Raw genomic sequence first — 24361 nt, forward strand, 5'->3', positions numbered from 1 at the left:
CCTTTGAGCCTCTCACACCGCGAATCTCTGGTGATCTGTACAGCAGAGTGGAAGGACAGGACCTAGGGGTGGGTTACATCTCCAGGGTCCCTTCTTTGGGTGGCTTTCCAAGGGGCTGTCTGAACAAGGGGTCCCTAGCCTCCTACATGGAGGCTCCCCCTCAACTATAGCAACCCAGACACCCTCTTTATAGGGTACCCATATACCCCCAGCAGGAATCCTGCTGCCCACCACCCTTTGGGAGAGTCCCTTGGGAGAGCCCCCAGAAGTCCTCCCAGGATGAAGGGTGCTGGGCCCACCAGTGAATCACCCGGGCTTTTTGGGCCAATAAAGCCAACCTGAAAGTCTGTTGGACCTCTCTTGGAGGAGAAGCCTGGCTCGCTTTAACCCCTCCTCTTTCTAGTACAATCAGGTGTAGGTGGTCTTGAATACCCCAGGTAGGGATGCAAGCCACAGAGCAGGTCTTCCTGTTCTGAGGACTGAGACTGGGTCAGGGCTTAGGAACTTCGGAGAGCCTCCTCTCTGACCCACATACAGGGTCTAGCTCTTTATCTGGCACTTGTTCTGGTGGGTCTGTTCTTCAGTAGGAGTGCTCCCTGGCCTGGCAGGCCTGGCAGACTCTCCTTGGTTTCCTTTCCAGTCAGGGATGAGCAAGTCCACACTGGCAGGCCTGACTTTAGAGCCTGAGCCAGGGGGATGGGGGAAGGATGGATGAGGGGGTTCTTTTCTGCCCTCAACTCACTCTCTCTCTCTCTCTCTCTCTCTCTCTCTCTTTTCATCTAGGCTAGGACATATGCCTTCAGGCCTGCCCTCTGGGAGCCTCTGACTTTCCTGGGGTCCTCCAAACCCCTCTACTCAGTACATCAGGACTCTTCCAGCCCTATTCCTCTTCCCAGGCAGAAATGCGAAGAAATTCTGACACCAGCAGTTGCCTTGGCTTCAATTCAAGCATCATTCCTATTTATCCACGTCACCTCCCAGCTCTGAGCCCCAGGCTCCAAACTAGGGCATTATGTGGAACCGCAGCTTCTCCCCCGGCCCCAGATGCCTCTGGTGGGGGCTGCAGCCAGGTTCTTCCTTTACATACCCTGAACCCTCCCCACACAGGTCGTCTTCTGGCATCTGGCCCAAGCTGAAACCTCCCTGGCCTGAGATTGTTAGGTGTGGCTGACTCAGAGTTGGCACATATGACCAGGTTCTGCCAGAAAAGAGAGCTGGGCAGTGCCCTGCTCAGAGAGGCCAGGCTGCTGCCCTGCCCTGTGGCTCAGACTGAACTCCAGGACTGTCCTCACCTCCTCTGTCTGGCCCTCCCACTCTTACAGACCGTGAGGCACTCCGCCTGCTTCTGTTGGGTGCAAGGCTCTGCAGGGAGTATGACTGCGTCTTTGTGTGGAGGGCCCAGCAAGAGGCTCTGTACCCAACCACAGGGTTGCTGGCTTCTGCTCCCTCTGCCCTAAACAAGCAAGGCCTCCTGTGGGCCCAGCCCTGGGCAGGCGCCTTAATTACCCTCCCCAAAGCCCAGTTCTCAGTTACCTCTGCAAGATGCCCTGAGATCCTGGTGACTCACAGGACTTTTGGCAGGCTCAGTTAGTGTGCAGAGAGGGGCCACGCATGCTCAAAGCCGTGTTGTCCTATGGTAGAGTTTCAGGCATCTTGCCACCTCAACTGACCATCCTGCCTTCTTTTTATTTTTTCCTTTTTTTAATTTATGATAGACAGAGAGAGAGAGAGAGAGAGAGAGAGAGAGAGGCAGAGACACAGGCAGAGGGAGAAGCAGGCTCCATGCCAGAAGCCTGACGCGGGACTCGATCCCAGGACTCCAGGATCGCGCCCTGGGTCAAAGGCAGGTGCGAAACCGCTGAGCCACCCAGGGATCCCCTGACCATCCTGCCTTTGGTGTGTGTGTGTGAGGCTGGATGCAGGCAAAGGGGACTTCTGGGATGATTGGAGAAAGAGAAGACCTAGTGAGACCTGGTGTTAGGGTCCTGCCTACCTCTAGATACTTCCCTGTTCCCTCATCACTACCCCCTCTAGAGGCCTGGGGAGGAGGAGGATCAAAGCTATGAATGTCAACTTTCAGGACTGTCAGGCTCCCCAGGGCTTCAGGGCCGGCCCTGCCCCACCCTTCCCCCAGAAATGCAGACCCAGGCAAGCTCCGGTAGGTGACTTGCAGGCAGTTTATTCTGCACCCCCATGGTCTTTGGAGGCTGTCCTAGGGCACCAGGATGAGCGGCTGTTTAAACTGGCTGTGCTCTTTCTTTCTGTGAGAATTTGAGCAAATCCCTTCATTTCTGTGACCTCCACAGTCAGGAGCTGCAGTCTCCCTCAGAATTCCCTGAAATAACAGAGTTTGGCTCCCTGGTACAAATAAGTGCCTGCTGGATGGACATGCACGGTCCCCACCGATGTCCCCTACCTGGCCTCCTCTACCGAGCCTGGTGGTCACAGAGCCCAGCCTCAGGCTCTTGTTCTGAGGGCATGCCCCTGATGCTTGCCAGAGCTGGAGAAAAGCCCACCTGAATCCCCCCCAGAGGGTCCTGGACCCAAATCAGACACATCCAGAGGAAAAGCAAAGGTGGCCTCTCCCAAGGAAGTGGCTATGGCAAGTGTGCATGCTTACATCATGCCATGAAGACAGTACTGACTATGCAGGGTTTTCAGGATGCTGTGATGGACCACAGGGTGTCTGGGCCCACTGGTTATCCCAGGATGATATGGGACGACTTGGGGTTACTTTTCCAGAATTACATTTGTGGAATTTTATGGTATGCTTGCTTGTGAATGTAACTGTGATATTTATTTGAACATGGACTAAATCCCAATGCTCACCCCCACCCAATCCCACCCCACAGGCAGGGTCTAGTGCTTGGTGTGGGGAAATTGTCAGGAAACTGGCCCTCAGACCCTCCTCTGAAGGAGGAGACACACTCAAGCCTATGAAGCAAAGAAGATACTGCTCTGCTATTTTGTTTGTTCAACAAATATTTATTGGGCACCTACTATGTGCCAGGCAGTGTTCTAGAGACTTGGGAATCATTAGTGAACAAAATATACCCCAAATTCCTGCCCTTGTGGAGCTTAACTTCTAATAGGAAGAAAAGAGACACTATAATAAACGTAAGAAGTGAATTGTATAGTATATTGAAGGTATGTAGGGTAAGGGAATTCAGGAATGGGAGAGGGTTAAATTTTAAATAGTTTGTACCTTACAGGGCAAGTGACATTTGAGCAAAGCTCTGCAGGAGGTGAGAGAGTGGGCCATTTGGAGATACCTGGTGAAGAGGATTCCAGGCAGAGAGGACAGGCGGTGCCAAGGCCCTGCAGCAGGAATATGGCTGGTGTGTTGGAGGACTGGCAAGGAATTCAATGTGGCTGGAGCAAAGGGAGAGGGATAATGAGAGGGGACAAGAGTAATGGGGACCACATTCTGCTGGGCCTTCTAAGGGCTTCTACTTTTACACTGGGAGGAATGGGGAGCACTTGGAAGGTTTCAAGCCAAAAAGGGACATGATCCAACTTATATTTTAAAAGAATCACTCTGGGGCACCTGGGTGGCAGAGTTGGTTCAGCATCTAACTCTTTTGATTTCAGCTCAGGTCATGATCTCAGGGTTGTGAGACTGAGCTCCGCATCAGGTTCTGCACTGGACATGGAGTCTACCTAAAATTCTCTCTCTCCCTCTTCCTCTGTCCCTCCCCACCCCCCTCAAGAAAAAAGAAAAGAATCACTCTGGCTGCAGAAAGAAGTATCGTGGAGGGACAAGGCTTGAAACAGGGAGCTTGGCGAGGAGGCTCTTGCAGTAATCCAAGTGAGGCAGGTGGTGGCTCAGACCTTGGGGGTAGGAGTGGAGGTCATGAGAAGTAGTAGGATGCTGGATATATTCTGATGGGAGAGCCAGCAAGAGTTACTGGTGGGGGCTGCTTGAGAAAAACAGAGGAGTCAAGGCTCTGGGTATTTGGCTGGGCCACTGAGGAAGGAGTTCCCAGTAATTGAAATGGGGGAAGGCTGAGGAGGAGCAGCTGCTCTATTCTGGACATATACGTTTGAGATGCCTTCAGGCTGTCGAGGTGAGATGTCAAGTATATGATGGATGCACAAATAGAGTTTTGGAGGGAGATGTGGGCTGTATATAAAACTTGGGATATGGTTGAAAACATGTGAAAAACATCCGTCATGCTCTCACAGAATGCTGGTGGGAGTCTGCTCTGAGATCATCTTTCTGGAGGGCTATGTGGCAATATCTCAAATATTAATAATAAGTACATACCCTTTGGCTAAGCAATTCTAATTCCATGATATTATCTTATTATCTAATCCTGTCATCTTATCTATATGTTACATACAAAAACATGTACAAGGTGAAGTTCATTAGTAGGCACGTGATTAAATCACTTTATTTCCACATGGTGGGTTGTCTTGCATCTGTTTTAAACACACACACACACACACACACACACACACACACATACACACACACACACACACACATTCCAGTCAGCAGAACAGGTTAGTAAATGAAGAAGGCGGCTCCAGGGACTCCCTTTGTGCTAAGAGGTCCGCCTGGAGGAGGAAGCTGGAGAGTGGACGTAAACATGGCTCAAGCCCTTTGGCCCTTTGTTTCTGGTGCAGGGTTTGAACCATTCATTTCATGGTCTGGAGGCAGAATGGAGGATGGATCCAGCTGATCAGACAGAGAGAGACTGGCAGCAGGCAGAGACACGTGGGTGGGGAAGGGGCACAGAGGAGAGGAAGGAGCAAGGCAAGAGAGGAGGAGGCAGGGCAGCCCCGGTGGCCCAGCAGTTTGGCGTCCCCTTCGGCCCAGGGCGTGATCCTGGAGACCCTGGATCGGGTCCCATGTTGGGCTCCCTGCATGGACCCTGCTCTCCCTCTGCCTGTGTCCCTGCCCCCCCCCCTCTGCCTCTCATGAATAAATAAATAAAATCTTAAAAAAAAAAAAAAAAAAAAAAGGAGATGGCTGCAGGACTGTTGAGAAGCCCTGGATGACCAGGACAGAGGAGGGGCCGCCACTGCTGGAGGCACTGAATGGTTGCCGGAGACCTCAGCCTGGACAGAACAAGGGGGCTAAAGCCAGAGGGTAGGAAGGGTCACAGAAAAATGGGAGGCTTCTCCTGGGCTGATGCAGACCTCTCCCTGTGACTGACCCAAGGCTATCTGGAGGCAGCACGAGGAGGCCAAAAGTGACAGTAAGAATCCATTCTCCTGTCTCTCCCCGAGACAGGGAAGGAGGCCTGGGAGCCCCCACAAAAGCTGCTCCTGAGACCCCCTGGTTTCAGCTGGCCTACTCCTAATACCTGAAAAATGGAGACTCCCCCAGACTGTTCCACTGCTTTAAGGGAGGAAAGATTTAAAAAGAGGCCTGCCCAGGACTTGTCAATGGCCTCAGGATGTTTGAGCAAATCATTCCTGTGTCCCAGGTACTTGAAGGGTGGACGCTGGGCCTCTCTTCGGTCTTCTCATTCTGTGGAGAAGGGGGCAGCTGGGGAGAGAGCCAGAGTAGGGTCCTCTCTGAGGACTGGAAAAGTGCTGGAAAGGACAGATGAGATGAGGGAGACAGGCCCACCCAAAAGAAGTGGAAGTGGCCCAGGTCAGTGGCAAACATCCTAGGGCTCATCTCAGGAAGTGGGTTTAGAGAAGACAAGCCTACTCATCCCAGGAGGAAAAAGCAGGTGCAAGCGGACACCATAGTGTGCCAATGATGACAGTCCATGTGATGTCAAGGGGCTGGCCTGGACAAGCCTGGTTCTTTCATTTCAGGGGAGATAATCCCTCCCCTGGTTGCACACACAGGACATTTGGGGGTCATTCTGGGCTCCTCTTCTCACTTCCATTATGAATCAGCAGGCTTTGTGAATTCAGGTCTCCAATCAGTTCCTCCCCCCAACCCAAGCTCCTAATCCATCTCTTTTCTAACCTTTGCACTAGTTTTCTAATCCATCACCCTGACACCTCTTGCCTCCTCCCTCCAGTCTGTTCTTTTGAGGCAACCAGAGTGATCTTAGTAGAACACATGCCTCGCTGAAGACCCTTGGTGGCCCTTTACTCAGATTAAAGTTTAAGTTCCCATTTATTTCCACATGGTGGGTTGTCTGTCTTTGGCTCAGGTCATGATCCCAGGATTCTGGGATCGAGTCCCATCTCAGGAGCTGGTGTCTCCCTCTGCCTATGTCTCTGCCTCTCTCTCTGACTCTCTCATGAATAAATAAATAAAATATTTTTTTTAAATGTTGCCTACAAACCTGCTTATGATCTGGCCCTCACCTCTCAGCTTCATTCCTCCTGCTCAAACTCTGAAATTCCACTCCTGAACTTCTTTCATTTCTTCCCATATGCACTGCTCTCACCCCACTCTTATACAATGGTTCCCTCTGCCCAGAATGCCCCTTTTCCTCCTCTTATTCCTACTCATTCTCTTCTTTTTCCTTCACTGTTTAAAAAAACTGGAGTGTAGTTTGTATACAGCAAACTACATCCTTTACGGTCCTGTGAGGTTTGACAAATTCATACAGTTGTGTAACCACCACCACAATAAAGAATAGCTCCTTCACCCCCCAAAATTTCCTCAGGCTCCTTGGGAGCCAACACTAGCTTCCATAACCAGCTTCTGGCAACCACTGATTGGTTTTCTGTTTTGTTTGTTTATTTTGTTTTAAATTGGCTCCATGTAGAGCATGGAGCCAACATGGGACTTGAACTTATGACCCTGAGATCAACACCTGAGCTGGGACCAAGAGTCTGCTGTTTCACAGACTGAGCCCCCAAGGCTCCTCGATGTGTTTTGTGTTTTGCATTTCCAGAATGTCCTTAAAAAATGGAATCATTATGTATATAGCCTTTTGAGAATGGTTTCTTCTACCAGCATAATGCATTTGATACTCATCTCTGCTGTTGTATGTACCAATATTCTGTTTCTTCTATATTGCTGAGCATTTGTTGAACAGATGTACTACAATTTATCCTTTAACCAGTGGTTAGGACATGTGGGTTTTTTCTAGGTTTTGGTGATGATGAATAAAGCCACCATAAACATTTGGGTACAGGGTTTTGTGTGCACCTAAGTTTTCATTTCCCCTGGGAAAATACCTAGGAGCGGGCCTGCTGTGTGTGTCACGTTCTAAGAAACTGCCAGACCACCGCTTTCCAGCCGGGCTGTGCTTGTTGGTATTCCCATGGCAACGTGACAATTGGGGTTTCTCCACATGTCACCAGCACTCATTTGGTACATTTATTTAACTTCATGACATTCTACTAAGTGTGTAGTGGTATCGTGCTTGTGGTTTTAATTTCCACTTCCTTGATGACTAATGATGGTGATTAAAAAACAAAACAGGGATCCCTGGGTGGCGCAGCGGTTTGGCGCCTGCCTTTGGCCCAGGGCGGATCCTGGAGACGAGGGATCGAGTCCCACGTCGGGCTCCCGGTGCATGGAGCCTGCTCCTCCCTCTGCCTGTGTCTCTGCCTCTCTCTCTCTCTGTGTGACTATCATTAAAAAAAAAAAAAAAAAAAAAAAAAATCTCTGCCTAGTCTTCACTTGGTCCAAAAAGCCACTGTTCACGCTCCCTCTGGGAGATGATTCAGTTCCTGTGCTTTGTGGCTCCGTGACCACCGACATTTACTGCCAGCCTTGGGCTTCACCCTGCTTTCCGATTCCCTCCCTGCTCACCACCCTGGTGTCCCGGTCTAGGTCTGTCGGTCTGTCTGTCTCTCTCACACCCACACACGAACGAGGGCAGAAGCAGCATTTTACTTCCTTTGCTGTCTCCAGCTCCTAGCACAGACCTGAGATAGAATCTACACGAAGTAGTGCCCGAGCGGACGGACGGACCGAGAAGGGAGGAGCCAGGGTTTGCAAGCGGGCGGGCCTGGCTGCGCTATGAGCCACCCTGCACTGGTGCCTCAGCCCAGGCTCGCTTTAACAAGGGCGACGCAAAAGACGCGAGCACAGGCCGCCACCAGGGCACCGAGGACGCCCCCGCAGCGAGAGGCCGAGCGGAAGCGGCCCCGCCGGAAGCGGAAGGGCGGCGAGCAGCTAGCGGCGTCTCGGTTGCCATGGAGACGGGCGGAGCCGAAGCCCCGCAATCTGGCGAGTCCGGGTCCTGCGCTCTCGGGGCAGCGACCTGGACGCCGGCGTCGCGCGTGGCCCGGGGCCGCAGCCCCAGCGAGGCCACCCGGCTGCCCTCCTTAGCCTACTCCGAGGCCTTCCACTACGGCTTCGGGAGCCGGGCCCGCCGCGTGGGGCCCCCGACGCCCCAGCCGCTCCCGGAGCCGCACTTGCTGCGTCTGCGCCCCACCTCGCTGCGCACCCAGGACGTCTCGCACCTGCTCACCGGCGTCTTCCGCAACTTGTACACGGACGAGGTGGTCGGCGCGGACCTGAGCGCGAGCTTGATCAAGGCCCGCGGCGGCGAGGATGCGCGCCACGAGGAATTCGTGGACGAGCTGCGGCGGGTAAGGCGGCCCCGGAGCCCCGCGCGCTCCCCGCAGGTGCTCCCCGGGGTCCGCGGACAGCGTGGTGGAGCCGGAGCGCACCCCCAGAGAGGCCGGCCCCGCGGGACTCAGCCGCTCCACGAGTGCCGGCACCTGCCGGGAGCCAGGCTCTGGGGGCGCAGCTAGGAAAGCGCGAAGTCCGCGTCGCAGTGTGTTCCACAGTCTGGTGGAAGGGCGCTCTGTTCGCTCGTTTATATAAACACACATAGAGGGCACCTTCTAGTCTGTGGCACCCACCCGCCCTCATTTTTCTCCGTGCATGCACACGTATATTGCATATGTAAATAAAAGGACTGGGGCAGATAGCTAAAGTTATTGTTCCCTGGAGACGGATGATAAAGCTAAAAGTCACCCCTTCTGGGGTGCCTGTCTCTGTATCACAAACCACAGTCGTAACCGAGGCATTTATGCCCAGATTTGAGGAAGCATGCCCAGTCTCTGGAAGGCAACTGCTTCCTCATCTGTGCAAGGAGGAAGGCAGCTGACTTGGATCCCCTCTGCTCAGTGCGACTGCTGTCCACACTGCTGAGGAATCCCTTAAAGGGAGTCTCAGGTGAGCACTTTCTAGCAGCTGTGGTAAACTTAAAGGGACTGACAGCTGGAGGCTGTTCATTACACTCCCTGCTGCTAGGTAGGTAGTAAGTCCTTCCTTGGAAGGGCATCTGGGTGGTGCGTCTCCGTCTACCAGGGGTGGTATGCTAACTTGTGTTTGCTGTTTCAGAGTTTGGGTGGCAGCTGTGAAGGCAGGAGGCAGAGTTTCAGGCTTGGCTCTGCTCCTGACTTTACTATGAGACCTTTAAGCCTTTTCCCTCCGTGGGTCTCAGTTTTCACATCTGTTAGGTTGGACCAGATGGTCTCCATAGTTCTGTGACTGTTCTTCTGTGCTTCACAGGAAGCCTGATGCTCGGGGACGGGGGAGGGTTGAGTAAAACTGTGATCTCATCATATTTCTGTGCATTTTATGGTCTACCTGCCAGATTCGGGAGGTCTATAAGCAGCGACTGGATGAAGTTGAAATGTTGGAGAGACATATCATTCAGGCCCGCGCCCGGGCTCTTGCAGAGAAAGAACGGATCATGCAACAGGCCAAAGTGCATGTCCTTGAGAATTTTATCACGGTGCCTCCAGGTATGTATAAAGAACTTCCAACATGCCCTTCACCTGATTCCCCAGCTGTTAATATATTACAATGTTTGCTCCATTGTCCACTCTCTAGTCTTTTTCTGAACATTTGGAGATCAAATTGCAGATGTGATGTGATGTTTCATTACCACAAGACAGTCTAACATGCATGTCTCCAAAACAGGGACTCTCTACTATGTAACCAGCATACAACCCCTCAAGCCTAGAAATCGGCATCTGTGCAACATTAACCTACAATTCACAGGTCCTGTTCAGATTTAAGTAGCTGTCCTATAGTGGCTGTTTCTCTTCTCTGGTCCAGGACTCTGTCTAGGAAGTCATGTTGCATTTGATTGTCAAGACCCATTTTTTGAATCTTTAGTTTGGAAGAATTCCTTTATCATTTCTTGTCTTTCATGTTCTTTAAAAAAATGTCTTGTCTGGGGCACCAGGGTGGTTCCGCCAGTTAACCATCCGACTCTTTATTTTGGTTCAGGTCATGATCTCAGGGTTGTGGGATAGAGCCCTGTGTCGGGCTCTCTGCTGGGCATGGAGCCTGCTTGAGAGCCCGTCTCTCTCTGCCCCTCCTCTTTCTCTCAACCTCTTTAAAAAAATTCTTTCTTGAGTACAGTTGACACGCATATTACATTAGTTTCATGTGTACAACTTAGTGATTTGATGAGTTTAGACATTATGCTATGCTTACCACAAGTGTAGGTACCATCTGTCCCTATACCTCATTATCACAGTGTCATTGACAGCATTCCTTATGCTGTGCCTTTTATTCCTGTGACTTTACATTCCATAATTGTCTTTCATGTTATTGACAGTTGTGCTTTTCTCCCTCAATTTTTTCTTAAAAGATTTTATTTATTTATTCATGAGAGACACATAGAGGCAGAGACATAGGCAGAGGGAGAAGCAGGCTGCCTGTGGGGAGCCCGATGTGGGACTTGATCCCAGGATCCTGACATCACAACCTGATCCAAAGGCAGATGCTCAGCCACTGAGCCACCCAGGAATCCCTCCTCCAATTTTTTTTGCTGTGTTAAAATACTCAGAAAATTTACCATCCTACCTATACTTAACTGTACAGATCAGTGGTATTAAGCACATGCATAATATCATATGAACATCATTACCTTCCATCTCTGGGCCTCTTTTCATTTTGCAAAACGAAAACTCTGTACCCATTAAACAATAATTTCCCTTTCCCCTTACCCAGCCCCTGGCAATCACCATTCTGCTTTCTCTCTGTCCAATTTAGACTACTCTAAGTACCTCATAGAAGTAGAGTCATATAGTATTTGTCTTTGTGACTGGCTTATTTCTTTTTTTTTTAATTTTGTTTATTTATTCATGAGAGAGAGAGAGAGAGAGAGCGGCAGAGACACAGGCAGAGGGAGAAGCAGGCTCCATGCAGGGAACCCGACGTGGAACTCGATCCCGGGATTCCAGGATCACACCCCGGGCTGGAGGCGGTGCTAAATCGCTGAGCCACCCAGGGCTGCCCGTGGCTTATTTCACTTAACATGATGTCCTCAAGGTTCACCCATGTTGTAGCATGTGTCAGAATTTCCTTCCTTTTTACGACTAAGTAGTATTCTGTTGTATTTACCACATTTTGCTTATCCATTCATCCATTGGTGGCCGCTTGGGTTGCTTTCACAGTTTGGCTATCATGAATAATGCTGCTCTGACCAAGAGTGTACAGTTATCTCTTTGAGACCCTGCTTTCAATTCTTTTGGGTGTATACCCAAAAGGGGAATTGCTGGGTTATATAGTAGTTCTATTTTTAATTTTTTGAGGAACCACTATACTGCTTGCCACAGCGGCTGTAACATTTTCACATGCCCACCAACATTGCACCAGGATTTCCATTTCTCCATATCCTTGCCAACACTTGTTATTTTCTGTGTTTTTGATAGTGGCTATTCTAGTGAGTGTGAGATGGTATTTTACTGTAGTTTTGATTTGCATTTCCCTGCTAATTAGTGATGTTGAGCATCTTTTCACATACTTATGGCCATTTGTATATATTCTTTGGAGACATGTCCTTTCAAACCCATTTTTAAATCATTTTTGGAATTTTTGCCTGTGCCTTGGTATCATATCCAAGAAATCATTGTCAAATCCAATGCCGTGAAGCTTTGGCCCTATATTTTCTTCTAAGAGTTTTATTGTTTTAGATCTTTGAATTGAAGTATAATTAACCCTCAGCGTTATATTATCTTCAGGTGTATAATGTAATGATTCAACAATTTTAGTGCTCATCACCATAAGTGTACCCCTCTTTTTTTTTTTTTTAAAGAAATTGAGTGTGTTCTGTTTGCAGTAAATATATTTTTGTGCTTAATGGAACTAGCTTCTACAAATTCTTAAAGGATCTTAATGTACAAGATGTTCCAGAACAGCCAAGACCCATATTTTGTGTTGAGTAAAAGCAAATGGTGTTAAGCGCCAGGGTGAAGAACACTCTCAATTACAAAACTGGAAAGCCACCTACATGTCCTGCTGGCAGACTAGCAGCTACCTCTCCATTTGCGTCATCAAAGATAATTATGCTAAAGCTGGACTCAACCTCTCCCTACTGACTTCATTTCTTTACACATCCTGGCTCCTTAACCTTGTGGCAGGTAAATTAGGCAGTGATCTCCCTGTGTTCTCCAAGCCATGAGGAAAGGGAGTAGAGCCAGAGGAAAGTCAGGAGAGAACACTTGCCTCTGCACTAGAGCTTACTGCTCTATTATACAGATGGAACCAAGGCTCCATAAGTTTTGCTGCCTTGTTCAAGGTCACTCAGCTAGTAAGAAGTGGAGGCCTTTTAGTCAAAATGGAATTTATACTCTTGGGGTGGCTGATACATTATCCAAATAAGGAGAGATATAGGTTTGAGTTTTTTGGTAGGGAAGGATATACTTAACCTTAGAGTATCTTCAGTAGTTCTCACCTTGGGGCAGCGCTATCCACCTAGTGGACATGCAGAAATATTTGGAAGCATCTCTGGTGTTCCAGTGAAGGGGGAAGGTTTGCTTCTGGCTTTTCGTACACCACAGGTCAGGGAGGCTAAGACATGCTGCAGCACTTAAGACAATTGCACACAATGAAATACTTATCTCAAGATGCAGATAGTTTCCTATTGAGTAACACTATAGGTGCCTCATTAAGTCCATGAGCTAGAAGTGGTGAAATTACTTTAACTCCCTTTGGCATGAAGTCAGACTAGGTGATGCAGTGACTCACAGTTAAGTGTACTCTTAATCCCCTTCATTTCACTCATCCCTCCACCCACCTCCCATTTGGCAACCACCAGTTTGTTCTCTGTATTTAAGAGTCTCACTTTTTATTTGTCTTTTTTTCTTTGTTCATTTATTTTGTTTCTGAAATTCCACATGAGTGAAATCAAATGCTTATTGTAGCATTATTTACAACAGCCAAGATATGAAAGGGCCCAAATGTCCATCAATAGATGGATGGATAAAGAGGTACCTAAATACAGTGGAATATCACTCAGCCATAAAAAGCATGGATCTTGCCATTTGCAGCAACCTGGATAGACCTAGAGGGTATAATGCTAAGTGCAGTAAATCAGAGAAAGAGAAAGGCAAAGGTCTTTGACTCATTTTGATATGACATTTTATATGGTGTTAGATAAAGGTCCAACTTCTTTCTTTTGCTTGAGGATATCCATTTCCTCTAGCATCATTTGATGAAAAGACTGTTCTTTCCTCATTGAATGCTCTTGGCATCCTTGTCAAAAATCATCTGACTAGTGGTGTCTGGGTGGCTCAGTCGGCTAAGCATCTGCCTTCAGCTCAGGTCATGATCTCAGGGTCCTGGAATCCAGCCTCACCTCAGGCTTCCTGCTCAGTAGGGAGTCTGGTTCTCCTCTGCTCCTCCCCCTGCCTGCCCCCTAGATTTTAAAGATCTTAAAATCTCTTAAAGATTTATTTATTTGATAGAGAGAGTGTGTGTACAAGCAGGGGGAATGGGAGAGAGAGAGAGAAGCAGGCACCCCACTAAGCAGGGAGCCTGACTCCCGGGCTGGATCCCAGGACCCTGGGATCAAAGGCAGATGCTTAACCACTGAGCCACCCAGGTGCCCCTAAATAAAATCTGAAAAAAAAAAAAGCCTTCTAATCCATGAGCATAGAATGTGTTTCCATTTATTTTTATCATCTTTAATTTCTTTCAGCAGTGTTTTGTACTTTTCATTATAAAAGTCTTTCACCTTTTTAGTTAACTTTTAAGTATTTTATTCTTTTTGATGCTATTTTAAATGGAATTGTTTCCATAATTTCCTTTCCAGATTGTTTATTGTTAATGAATAGAAATGCAACTGAGTTTTGCATGTTGACTTAGTGTCCTGCTATTTTGTGGACTCATTTATTCTAATAGGGTTTTTTTTGTGGGACCTTTAGAGTTTTCTGCATATAAGATCATATCATCTGCAAACACATAATTTTACTTCTTCCTTTCCAATTTGGATTCCTTTTTCTTTCTTGACTAATTGCATTAGTTCAAACCTCCAACATTGTGCTGACTAGAAATGGTGGAAGCAGACATCTTGCCTCATTCCTGGATCTTAGGGGAAAAGTTTTTAGTCTTTTACCATTGAGAATGATGTTTGCTTTTGGTTCTCTCTTTTTTTTTTTTAATTTTTATTTATGATAGTCACACACAGAGAGAGAGAGAGAGGCAGAGACATAGGCAGAGGGAGAAGCAGGCTCCATGCACTGGGAGCCCAACGTGGAATTCGATCCCGGGTCTCCAGGATCACGCCCTGGGCCAAAGGCAGGCGCTAAACCTCTGCGCCACCCAGGGATCCCTGCTATTGGTTCTCCATCTGTGGCTTTTATTATGTTGAAGTAGTTTCCTCTGAGTCCTAGCTTTTTTAGTGTTTTTTATCATGAAAGGGTGTTGAATTTTGTTTAATGTTATTTCTGCATCAGTTCAGATGATCATATGATTTTCTCCTTTATTCCATTAATGTGATGTATCACACTGATCAGTTTTCTTTCTTTTTTTTTTTTTGATCAGTTTTCATATGTTGAACTACCCTTGTATTCCAAGAGTAGCTCTCACTTGGTCATGGTGTCTAATCCATTCAATAAGCTGCTACTAGATTCAATTTGGTAGTATTTTGCTGAGAATTTTTGCACTGAGGTTCATAAGAGATATTGGTCTGTAGTTTTTTGGTAGTGTCTTTGTCTGGCTTTGGTAGCAGGGTAATGCTGGCCTTATAGAATGAGGTAGTAAGTGTTCCCTCCTACTCCATTTTTTTAAACTTAAGAAGAATTGGTATTAATTCTTTAAGTGTTTGGTAGAATTCACCAGTAAAACCATCAGGTCCAGGACATTGTTTTGGGGGGTGGGGGAGACTTGATTACTGATTCAATCTCCTTACTAGTTATAGGTCAATTCAGATATTCTATTTCTCTGGGATTTTTGTCTTTGTAGGTTTCATATTTCTAGCATTTCTCCATTTTATCTGTTTTCCAATTTGTTGATGTAGAATTGTTCCTAATACTCTCTTAGAATCCTTTTTATTTCTGTGAAATTGGTAGTAACATCACCACTTTCATGTTTGATTTTAATTTATCTGGGTCTTCTCTTTCTCTTAGTTGATCAATTTTGTTGATTTTTCTGAACTAACATTTAGGTTCATTGATTTTTTCTCTTTTTTTTTTTTTTCTGTTCTCTATTTTCTAATCTTTGTTGTTTCTTTCATAGCTTTGGGTTGAGTTCTTCTAGTTCCTTAAGTTCTAAAGTTAGATTATTGATTTGAGATCTTTCTTGTTTTCCAATGTATTCATAGCTATAAGTTTTCTCATTTCTCAAAGAAATACTTACTTTCTCTAAGTATTTGTTAATTCCATAGTGATTTCTTCTTTGATCCATTGGTTGTTTAAAAGTGTATTGTTTAATTTCCACTATTTAGTGAATTTTCCAGTTTCCTCTTGTTACTGAATTCTGACATTGTTGTCAGAGAAGATACTTTGTATGATATCTGTCCTTTAAAATCTACTGAGACTCAATTTGTGGCCTTACATATGATCTGGGAAATGTCCCATGTGCACTGGAGAAGAAAGTTAAGCTGCTTTTGTTTAGGATGTTATGTCTGTGTCTGTTAGATGCATTTGGTCTATTGTGTTTTTCAAGTCCTCTGTTTCCTTACTTATCTTCTGTCTGGTTTTTCTATTCATTATTGTAAAAGGGATACTGAAGTCTCCAACTGGTATTGTAGAACTGTCTATTTCTCCCCTCAGTTCTGTCTATTTTTGCTTCATTATTTTGATGACCTGTCACTAAGTGTCTAAATGTTTATAATGATTACATCTCCTTGTATTGAACCTCTTATTAATATATAATATCCTTCTTTGTATCTTGGAACCTTTTGATTTTAAAGCCTCTTTTGTTTGATATTAGAATAGCTACTCCTGAAGTAAGTCAGTCAGAGAAGGACAAACATTATATGTTCTCATTCATTTGGGGATTATAAATAATAGTGAAAGGGAATATAAGGGAAGGGAGAAGAAATGTGTGGGAAGTATCAGAAAGGGAGACAGAACGTAAAGACTGCTAACTCTGGGAAACGAACTAGGGGTGGTAGAAGGGGAGGAGGGCGGGGGGTGGGAGTGAATGGGTGACAGGCACTGGGGGTTATTCTGTATGTTAGTAAATTGAACACCAATAAAAAATAAATTAAAAAAAAAAGAATAGCTACTCCTTTTGGTGTTTTTGCATGGAATACTATCAGTTACTTTTTGGTTACTATTTGCATGGAATATCTTTTTTTATCATTTCACTTACACTCTATTTGTGTCTTGGATCTAAAGTGAGTCAATTATAGACAGCATATAGTTAGATTGTATCTTTTTAGCCATTCTTCCAATCTGTCATTTGATTGAGAAGTTTAATCTATTTACACTTTAAAGTAATTACTTTGATAAGGAGGGACTTCTGTCAGTTTTTTCTATATGCCTTATAGATCTTTTATCTCTTATTTCCTGCATTGCTGTCTTCTTTTGTATTGAGTGAGTTTGTGTGTGTGTGTGTGTGTGTGTGTGTGTGTGAAATGTTTAAGTTCCTTTTTAATTTCTTTGTGTATATTCTATGTGGTTACAAAGAAACCAGCCATAGTTTGTGATAGGGATTACATTTAGCAACCTAAAGTTATAACACTCTAATTTGAATTTATACCAGCTTAACATACAAAAACTCTGCTTCTTTACATCTCCATCCCCACCCTGTTATGTTAGGTTGTCGATGTCACAGAATTAGCTGTGACAGAATTACATCTTTATATGTTGTGTTCCTATATAAACTAACAATTATTTTAAATGCCTTTGTTTCTTTAAATTATGTAGAAAACAAGACTTGGAGTTATAAAATGAAGTTACTATAATACTAGCATTTAGGCTAGTACTGTTTTTTTTTTTTTTTCTTTAAGTGATGGTCTCTTAAATCATGTAGAAAACTTTCATGATATCCCATGGATTTACCTTTTTTGAGATCTTCATTTCTCCATACAGCTTCAGGTTATTGTCTAGCTTCCTTTCATTTCACTTTGCAGTATTCCCTTCAGCATTTCTTGCAGGCAGGTCTAGTGGTAACAGACACCCTCAGCTTTGCTTAACTGGGAGTGTCTTAATTTCCTCCTTACTTTTAAAGGACAGTTTTACTGGATATAGGATTCTTGATTGACAGTTTTCTTCTTCTAGCATTTTGAATACATTGGCCCACTGCTTTCTGACCTCCAAAGTTCTTAGAAATCTGTTGGCATCCTTGTTGAGGGTCCCTTGTACTGATAAGTGACTTATTTCTTGCTGTGGTCAAGATTCCCTCATTGTGTCTGTTAGAAGTTTGATCATAATGTGTTTCTGCGTGAGTCTCTGAGTTCCTCTTACAGTTCATTGAGCTGCTTGGATAGTCATACTCATGTATTTTATCCAGCTTGGAAAGTCTTTAGCCATTATTTCACAGTGTTCTCTGTGTCCCTTTCTGTGTCCTCCTCTGGGACTCCCACGTGTGTGTGTTGGTCTGTTTAATGGGATCCCATGGATCATCTAGCTCTGTTCACTTTTCTCCCATCTTTCTCGTTGCTGTTTCTCAGACTCGATCACTTGCATTGTCCTATTTTGATTTTTCTACCTGCTCACATCTGACCTTGAACCCTCTCTGATAGTGAATATTTTGTTTACATTTTGTTCATCTATGGTTTCTTGACTTTGGCCACATCTTCCTTTGGTTCTGTGAGCATTTTTAAGACTGCTGTTTCATGGTCTTCAACGAGTGTATCTGTAATGAGGTCTTTCTCAGGGACAGTTTTGGTTGGTTGATTTCATTTGAGAGGACTGCACTTTCTTTTTTCTTTGCATGTCTTATGATTTTTTTAAAGTAGACTCTATACCCAATTGCACCCTGAGATCAAGAGTCACATGCTATCGACTGAGTCACCCAGGCACCCCTCTTGTGATTTTTTTTAATTGAAAACCGGGTATTTGAATCTAATAATGTGTGAACTCAAGAAATCAGATTCTCCCCTTCTTGCCATTTTTTGTTTATTTTTTTTGTTTTATTTTATTTTTATTTTTTATTATTTTTTTTTGTATTTTTTTATTGGAGTTCGATTTGCCAACATATAGTATAACACCCAGTGCTCATCCTGTCAAGTGCCCCCCGCCTCAGTGCTCGTTATTGTTTTTGTTTTAATTGTAGGCTGTCTGTGCTGAGAGTCAGCATGAGCTGTAAACTTAAGGTCTTCTCAGGTCATTTCTGAGCCTTTCCCTGGGCACGTGCAGTCATGTTCTGACTTTCCCCACAGCTGCAGTTGCTTTTGAATGTCCTGACCTTTAATATTTGGCTTCTGAAAGGGAGAAAAGGGAGGTGAATGACAGGAAAAAGGCATCAGCCCTTTAAATTGCCTAGAAGTCACTTCTGCTGCAGGGAGAGGGGCTTGCAGCAGTGGAGGCAGGACCACAGCAATGGCTCCTGGCTTCTTTGTCTACACCTCTGTGATCAGAAGAAGTAATATGTAATCAGAGTGTGGATCCCTGGCATTTGGACAATGGAGTCCTTTTTGCTCACCCAGGCTTCCACAAACTGGGTGCAGGTTGCACTAGGAACGTATACACAGATGCTTGCCATAGGAGTGGCATGGTGGCCGGGTAGCTGCTACTCTGCTAAGAGTTGCAGTTAATTGCAGTTTACCTCTAAGTCTTCCCCAGAAGTTACCAGCCTTCCCTAGGCTCTAGGGTTCCAAAATAGTTACTGAGAGTACTTCTGCCAGTGCAGTTGTGGGGAGAGGATTTCTGGTGCTTCTTACTCCATGTCATCACAGAATCCTCCCTTGATGGTTTCTGGATGGCCTTTCATTCCATAGGATGGCTCTTGTGTTTCCTTGTGACAGGACTCAGACTCATTCTGGGCAGCAATACCACAGAAGTTGAGGGGCCCTCTTCTCACTGCTGCAGTCACAGCTGATATTAACCTGGATCACCTGGTCAAATTGGCATCTACTGGGGGTTTTCTACATTAAATTCTCCAAATTAAATTACAACTGATTAGTATTCATGGAGAAATATCCTCAGATTTCACCGATTCTCCTTCCTCCTCAAGTTCCATCACCACCAGCATTCACAGCCTTTTCTCAGTCAGCCACCTCCATGACAACACTTTCTTTGATCAATTTATTTGTTAAAGAAATTGGGTTGTTTTTCCAGTAGAGTTATCTGTAGTCTGGATTTTGCTGATTTCAGCATTGTCATGTCATTTAACCTGTTCTCCTGGTTCCTGCATTTCCTGCAATTCGGTAATTAGTTCTAGAGACTTCATGAGGTTCAGGTTGTTCTTTGGTGGGGAAAGGGGTAAGACTATTTCATAGGTTGTGCTGAGTGCTGTCTTCAGGAGGTACATGATGTCTGATGTCTCTCCCTCTGTGATGCTGGCAACCTTTGCCCAGATCTATTATTTCATTAGGGGTTGTAAATTACAACAAAATGTTAATGGTACTGGGATACTTCCATAAAGAGAAACTTTTCAGCTACTACTATGATTATTCCAAGGTATGAATGGGCTAGATGAATTCTTTCCCCTTATTTGCCAGTTTTTAAAATAACAAGTTGGTTCCCCTAGGATCTTCCAGTTGTGACTAAAGAGATTTGTTGGTTGATTTTTTTATTTTTATTTTTAGATTTTATTTATTTATTGTGTCAGAGAGAGAGAGAGCACAGGCAGGAGGAGCAGCAGAGGGAGAGGGAGAAGCAGGTTCCCTGCTGAGCATGGAGCCCTATATGGGGCTTGATCCCAGGACCCTGGGATCATGACCTGAGCTGAAGGCAGATGCTTAACCGACGGAGCCACTCAGGTACCCTGTTGGTTGATTTTTAGTATCATTATGAACTCATGGATTTCATAACTACAGTTATATTTATTATCTTTTTAATGCTCAAATTTTCCCATCTTTGGCCAGTTGGAGCCTTTTCAAGTTCCCTCCTAACTCTTTTGAAACAATAGCAATTGTCTTTGATAACTTCCTTATTTTCTGGAATAGTCCAATATTCCGTGTTTTTCTTATTGTACCAGACCTGGAATCAGCCATTTCTCCAAGAAGGCCTGGTTCCTTTTATTTGTCCCCAGAGACTTTGGTCTAACCTCTTGCATCCCTGAAAGTCATCATTTTCCAGTACAAAAGGCAGAAAGGACTGTGCTTTTAGGGTTGAGAGACCCAGCATATCTATGGCCCTGAGGAAGGGAGAAGTGGAAGTGTTAGTGGCTTAGGAAGGCGTTATACTAATGAGGTCCTACTAGGGACCAGGTGTTGTATAAGATGGTTTGCATAGGCTATCCCATTGAGCCCTTCCAATGACCCTGGGAGGTAGGTTTTCTCTCCATTTTATACCTGTGGGGACTAAACTGAGAGAAAGGATCAAATAACTTCCCTAAATTCACACAATTCAGAAGGACTCCAGATTTGAACTTGAGTGAGTCTGCTGTCAGAGCCTGTCTTTCCTCTATCAGGAGCAGGAAGAAGGATTGTTGACCAGAATAGGCACAGTGTCATGCAGGTGTCAACGATGTGGCTCTGGGTGTGGCCCTGGGTGTGAGGACCAAAACTTGGTCAGGCTTGCCACCTCTGAGGCTCAGCCCGACAGATAGTGAACATTCCGTGTGTATTCCATATCTTCTCTTCCCCAGCCTCCACAGCAGAGTCCTGTAACTGCCAGGACTCCTCCCTCCATTGTGGATTTGGCAGAGATTGTTGAAACAGATTCCCAGGAGGTTACCTGCTATCCCCTCAGTCTCGGGAGTCCAATACTGTTCTTGTTGTGGGTAGGATTCTTTCGGCCAGAGATCAAGGGGGATGAAATCATTGTTTGGTTGTTTTTAAATGAAAGTAAAGTAAAAGACTGAGAACTGAGAATCAAACCTCAGTCAGGAGAGTTTTTTCAATGACCTTCATTATATTTTTTTACCCAAGATAATATTGTTACAACCAGACATTATCTGTCCTGGTTTATCAGTCTTCTGCTGGTGATGTTTTTCTCTTTTATTTCAAAAGTAGCAGAAGTAGAGATCTTGATCCAGTTCCACGGATATCCCTCTGGTTCCTGCTTCTGGTTGGGGTGGGGGGGAGGGGGCAAAATGACCCAAGAAAGTTTTTTTTACCTTAGATGATTGATGGTGATTATATTTCTCTGAAACTTTTCTTATTTGTGACACATGTCACAAGGTGGAAAACATGTAAATTCTCCAGACAGAGGGGGAAAGATGAGAACATCTTGTGCTTTAATTCCCTTCTGTTGCTGATAAATTGTCCACATTATCTCTTGGGGAATGGAACAAAGCCACGCACAGGAACATAGGGTCAGTGCAGGAAGCCTACTCTTCCTGGGTGGAGAAGGATGGTCACAGGCCCATGCAAGGTGTTCCAAGGCTCACCTGGTACATAGCACAGACCAGACATGGAGAGAGACTTTCCAAAGAGCTGATACACAAACTTCCCCTGCTTCTGCAGCCATGACACCTAACTCCCCAGAGCCTGGGGGAGGATAGTGGAGAAAATGGTATCAGAAGAGAGTGGATACATCTTCCTACATGGCCCCTGCCCTTTGTGTGGAAGTTTTATCTTTTAATATTTCAAATAGGACATCACCAAAGTCCTTGGCAACTGGGCTGGAACAGAACTTGGTATTCTTGCCACCCTCTGTTAAGGTCTCTGTATTGCAAAGGAGAAGCCAGGCATTTCCCAGAATGCAACTTTTCCCAATAGGTCCATGTTAGGTCACTCATGAAAAGCTCTTGGTGAGCTTTGGAAGGGGAAGTCACTATTCAGAAGCATTAGTGGGCAGATGACTAAGCAGCTTTGAGTTTCACAGCAGCTTCCAGATAACTTTTTCTTTTTTTTAACACTTTGTGTGTGTGTGTGTGTGTGTTTAAGATTTGATTTATTTATTTGAGAGACAGAGAGCATGAGTGGGGTGAGGGGCAGAGGGAGAAGACTCCTTGCTGAGCAGGGAGCTCAGTGTGGGACTCAATCTCGAGACTCTGGGATCATGACCTGAGCCGAAGGCAGACACTTAGCCAACCGAGCCACCCAGGCTCCCCTCCAGATAACTTCTTGAAAAGCCCCCGCCTCAGTGCTGCTGGCTGAAGTTGGTACCGATAGTTTCCCTGACCTTCAGTCTCTCATTCCATAATCCTCTGCATTCAACCCCTTTATATATGATACAGAGAGAGTGATTTGTTTTCATCACTGAACCCTGACTATAACAGTAACTAAGCCAAACCCTGAAATTCCTAAATTAATATATATTATGGGAGAAACATATATTCTTCACCTTCCTCATCTACACTCTTGGTTATAGGGAACCTCCAAAGGGCAAGGCCACTTACCGGCACCATTTTGGTTAAGAGGGCAAACCAGCAAAGTTCGAAAACTTCTGCGCTTTCCATTCATCTTATTTATTCCTTAATGTTTATCAATGTATTAATATATATGTTTTTTAGAAAATCAAATAGTTTGAAAAGCTTCTAATGAAATATAAAAAGCCTCCACCCATGCATATCACTATGAATTTGTCCAAACTCATAGATCTACAACACCAAGAGTGAACTGTAATGTAAATTATAGACTTTGTATGATAATGATGTGTCAGTGTGGGCTCCATCTGTTCCACTCTGGTTGGGCATGTGGATGGTGGGAGAGGCCATACATGTGTGAGGGCAGGAGGTATGTGGGACGTCTCTGTTCCACTCAATTTTGCTATGAACCTGAAACTACTCTAAAAAAATGAAGTCTATTGGGGAAAAAAATGTTCCATGTCACCTCTTCCAAGCTTAGTCCACCTGCCAAAGGTGGCCATTTTTAGCTCTTTGATTCTTCTGGATACCCTGAATAATATGTCTCTGCTACTTTTTATTAACTCATCAGCTGTGGATATTAATGACTGACTTCTTACTCTATTCAGTGAGATTTTCACTTTCATGCATCAGTGGGTCTGCTGCGGGTTGGCTGATCTAGCCGGGCTTGGCTTGCTAAGCCAGCTTTAAGCTGAACTTGGCTCCTTGGTACAAATTGGGCTCAAGTCTGCTTCACATGGATTCTTACTGGAGTCCAGGCTGAAGAGGCAGGAGCTCTTCTCAGGGACAAGGGAGCTCTTCTTGTGATGATGGCAAAGGCACAAGAGACAGGCTCAGCTGTGCAAATCCCTGCCAACATCTCATTGGTCAAAGCACATCACATGGCCAAAGTCAAAGGTGAAGAAGTGCACTCTGTCTCTAATAGTAGGAACTGCAAAGTCATATGGCAAAGGGTATGGATACGGAGAAGGGTGAAGGATTTATTTAATCTACCATACTTTCCTTAATTATATTTTATCAATAGACCTCTCCTTGAATCACACAATATTTTAGCTCAAACAATACCACAGCACAGCCTCGCGTAATGGTTGGCCTCTCTTAAGTGCCTGGTAAACATTTGCTGATTAATTTCTGAAATCTCAAAATTACCACACGGTTCTCAGAAAGAATTCTGTGAGATGATTTAGATTTGGAGAATGAAAAAGTTTGGGGTGCAGGTCCTGTAACATTAATCTGGCTTAAAACACCTTTGCTTTTGTTTTTGTGGGGTTTTTTTTAAGATTTTATGTATTTATTAATGAGAGACACAGAGAAAGAGGCAGAGACATAGGCAGAGGGAGAAGCTGGCTCCCCACAGGGAGCCCAATGTGGGACTTGATCCCAGGACCCTGGGATCATGACCTGAGCCAAAGGCAGATGCTCAACCACTGAGCCAGCCAGGTATTCCAAAACACCTTTGTCCTTTTTCCCTTCTATGTAGTGAAGTCTATCTTCAGATGGTGTGTGGACAGTGAGTTGCTACAGAAACATCATTTGATCTCTCCAGACGATTACTACAGTGACACGGTGCCATTTTGCTCTGCACCTAAAGGTAAGGCTTCTTTGCTCTGCTAGGGGCTCTGCTCTCATTCGAGGGAAGTTCTTTAGTAGCACAACCGCACTGGCCATCTTTCCTGCCATTTCTTCATTGATTCTTTTCCTGCCTTTTGTTTAATTTCGATAGTGACTATTGGGAGGGTCAGCTCTAAGCATGCCACTTCCTCTCTGGCTCCCTAACACCTGCAAGACAAAATTCTCAACTCCTCAATATGGAATTTGCACCCTTGTCAGCTGCTCAACACCAAAAGATACGAAAATGTTTTAAAAAGT

The 24361-nt window shown here is 45.2% G+C and overlaps 1 protein-coding gene across 11 annotated transcripts in view; it reads left to right on the plus strand.

The window, feature by feature from the left end:
* The first annotated feature begins 4969 nt into the window (after positions 1-4969).
* Positions 4970-24361, plus strand: part of DLEC1 (DLEC1 cilia and flagella associated protein) — a 78979-nt gene continuing 59587 nt past the window's right edge. For 3 of the 11 annotated variants that reach the window (XM_025461288.3, XM_025461286.3, XM_025461289.3), the window contains exons 1-3: positions 4971-8466; positions 9483-9633; positions 23973-24083. In XM_025461288.3, the coding sequence (XP_025317073.1) occupies positions 8068-8466; positions 9483-9633; positions 23973-24083 (661 nt within the window). In that variant the 5' untranslated portion in view covers positions 4971-8067. Of the gene's footprint in view, positions 8467-8853; positions 9059-9482; positions 9634-23972; positions 24084-24361 lie in introns of those variants that run through there. The other 8 variants (XM_025461290.3, XM_025461285.3, XM_049099909.1 and 5 more) reach the window with 8 other exon arrangements.

Source organism: Canis lupus, chromosome 23, assembly GCF_003254725.2.
Source record: "Canis lupus dingo isolate Sandy chromosome 23, ASM325472v2, whole genome shotgun sequence".
Classification (NCBI taxonomy): domain Eukaryota; kingdom Metazoa; phylum Chordata; class Mammalia; order Carnivora; family Canidae; genus Canis; species Canis lupus.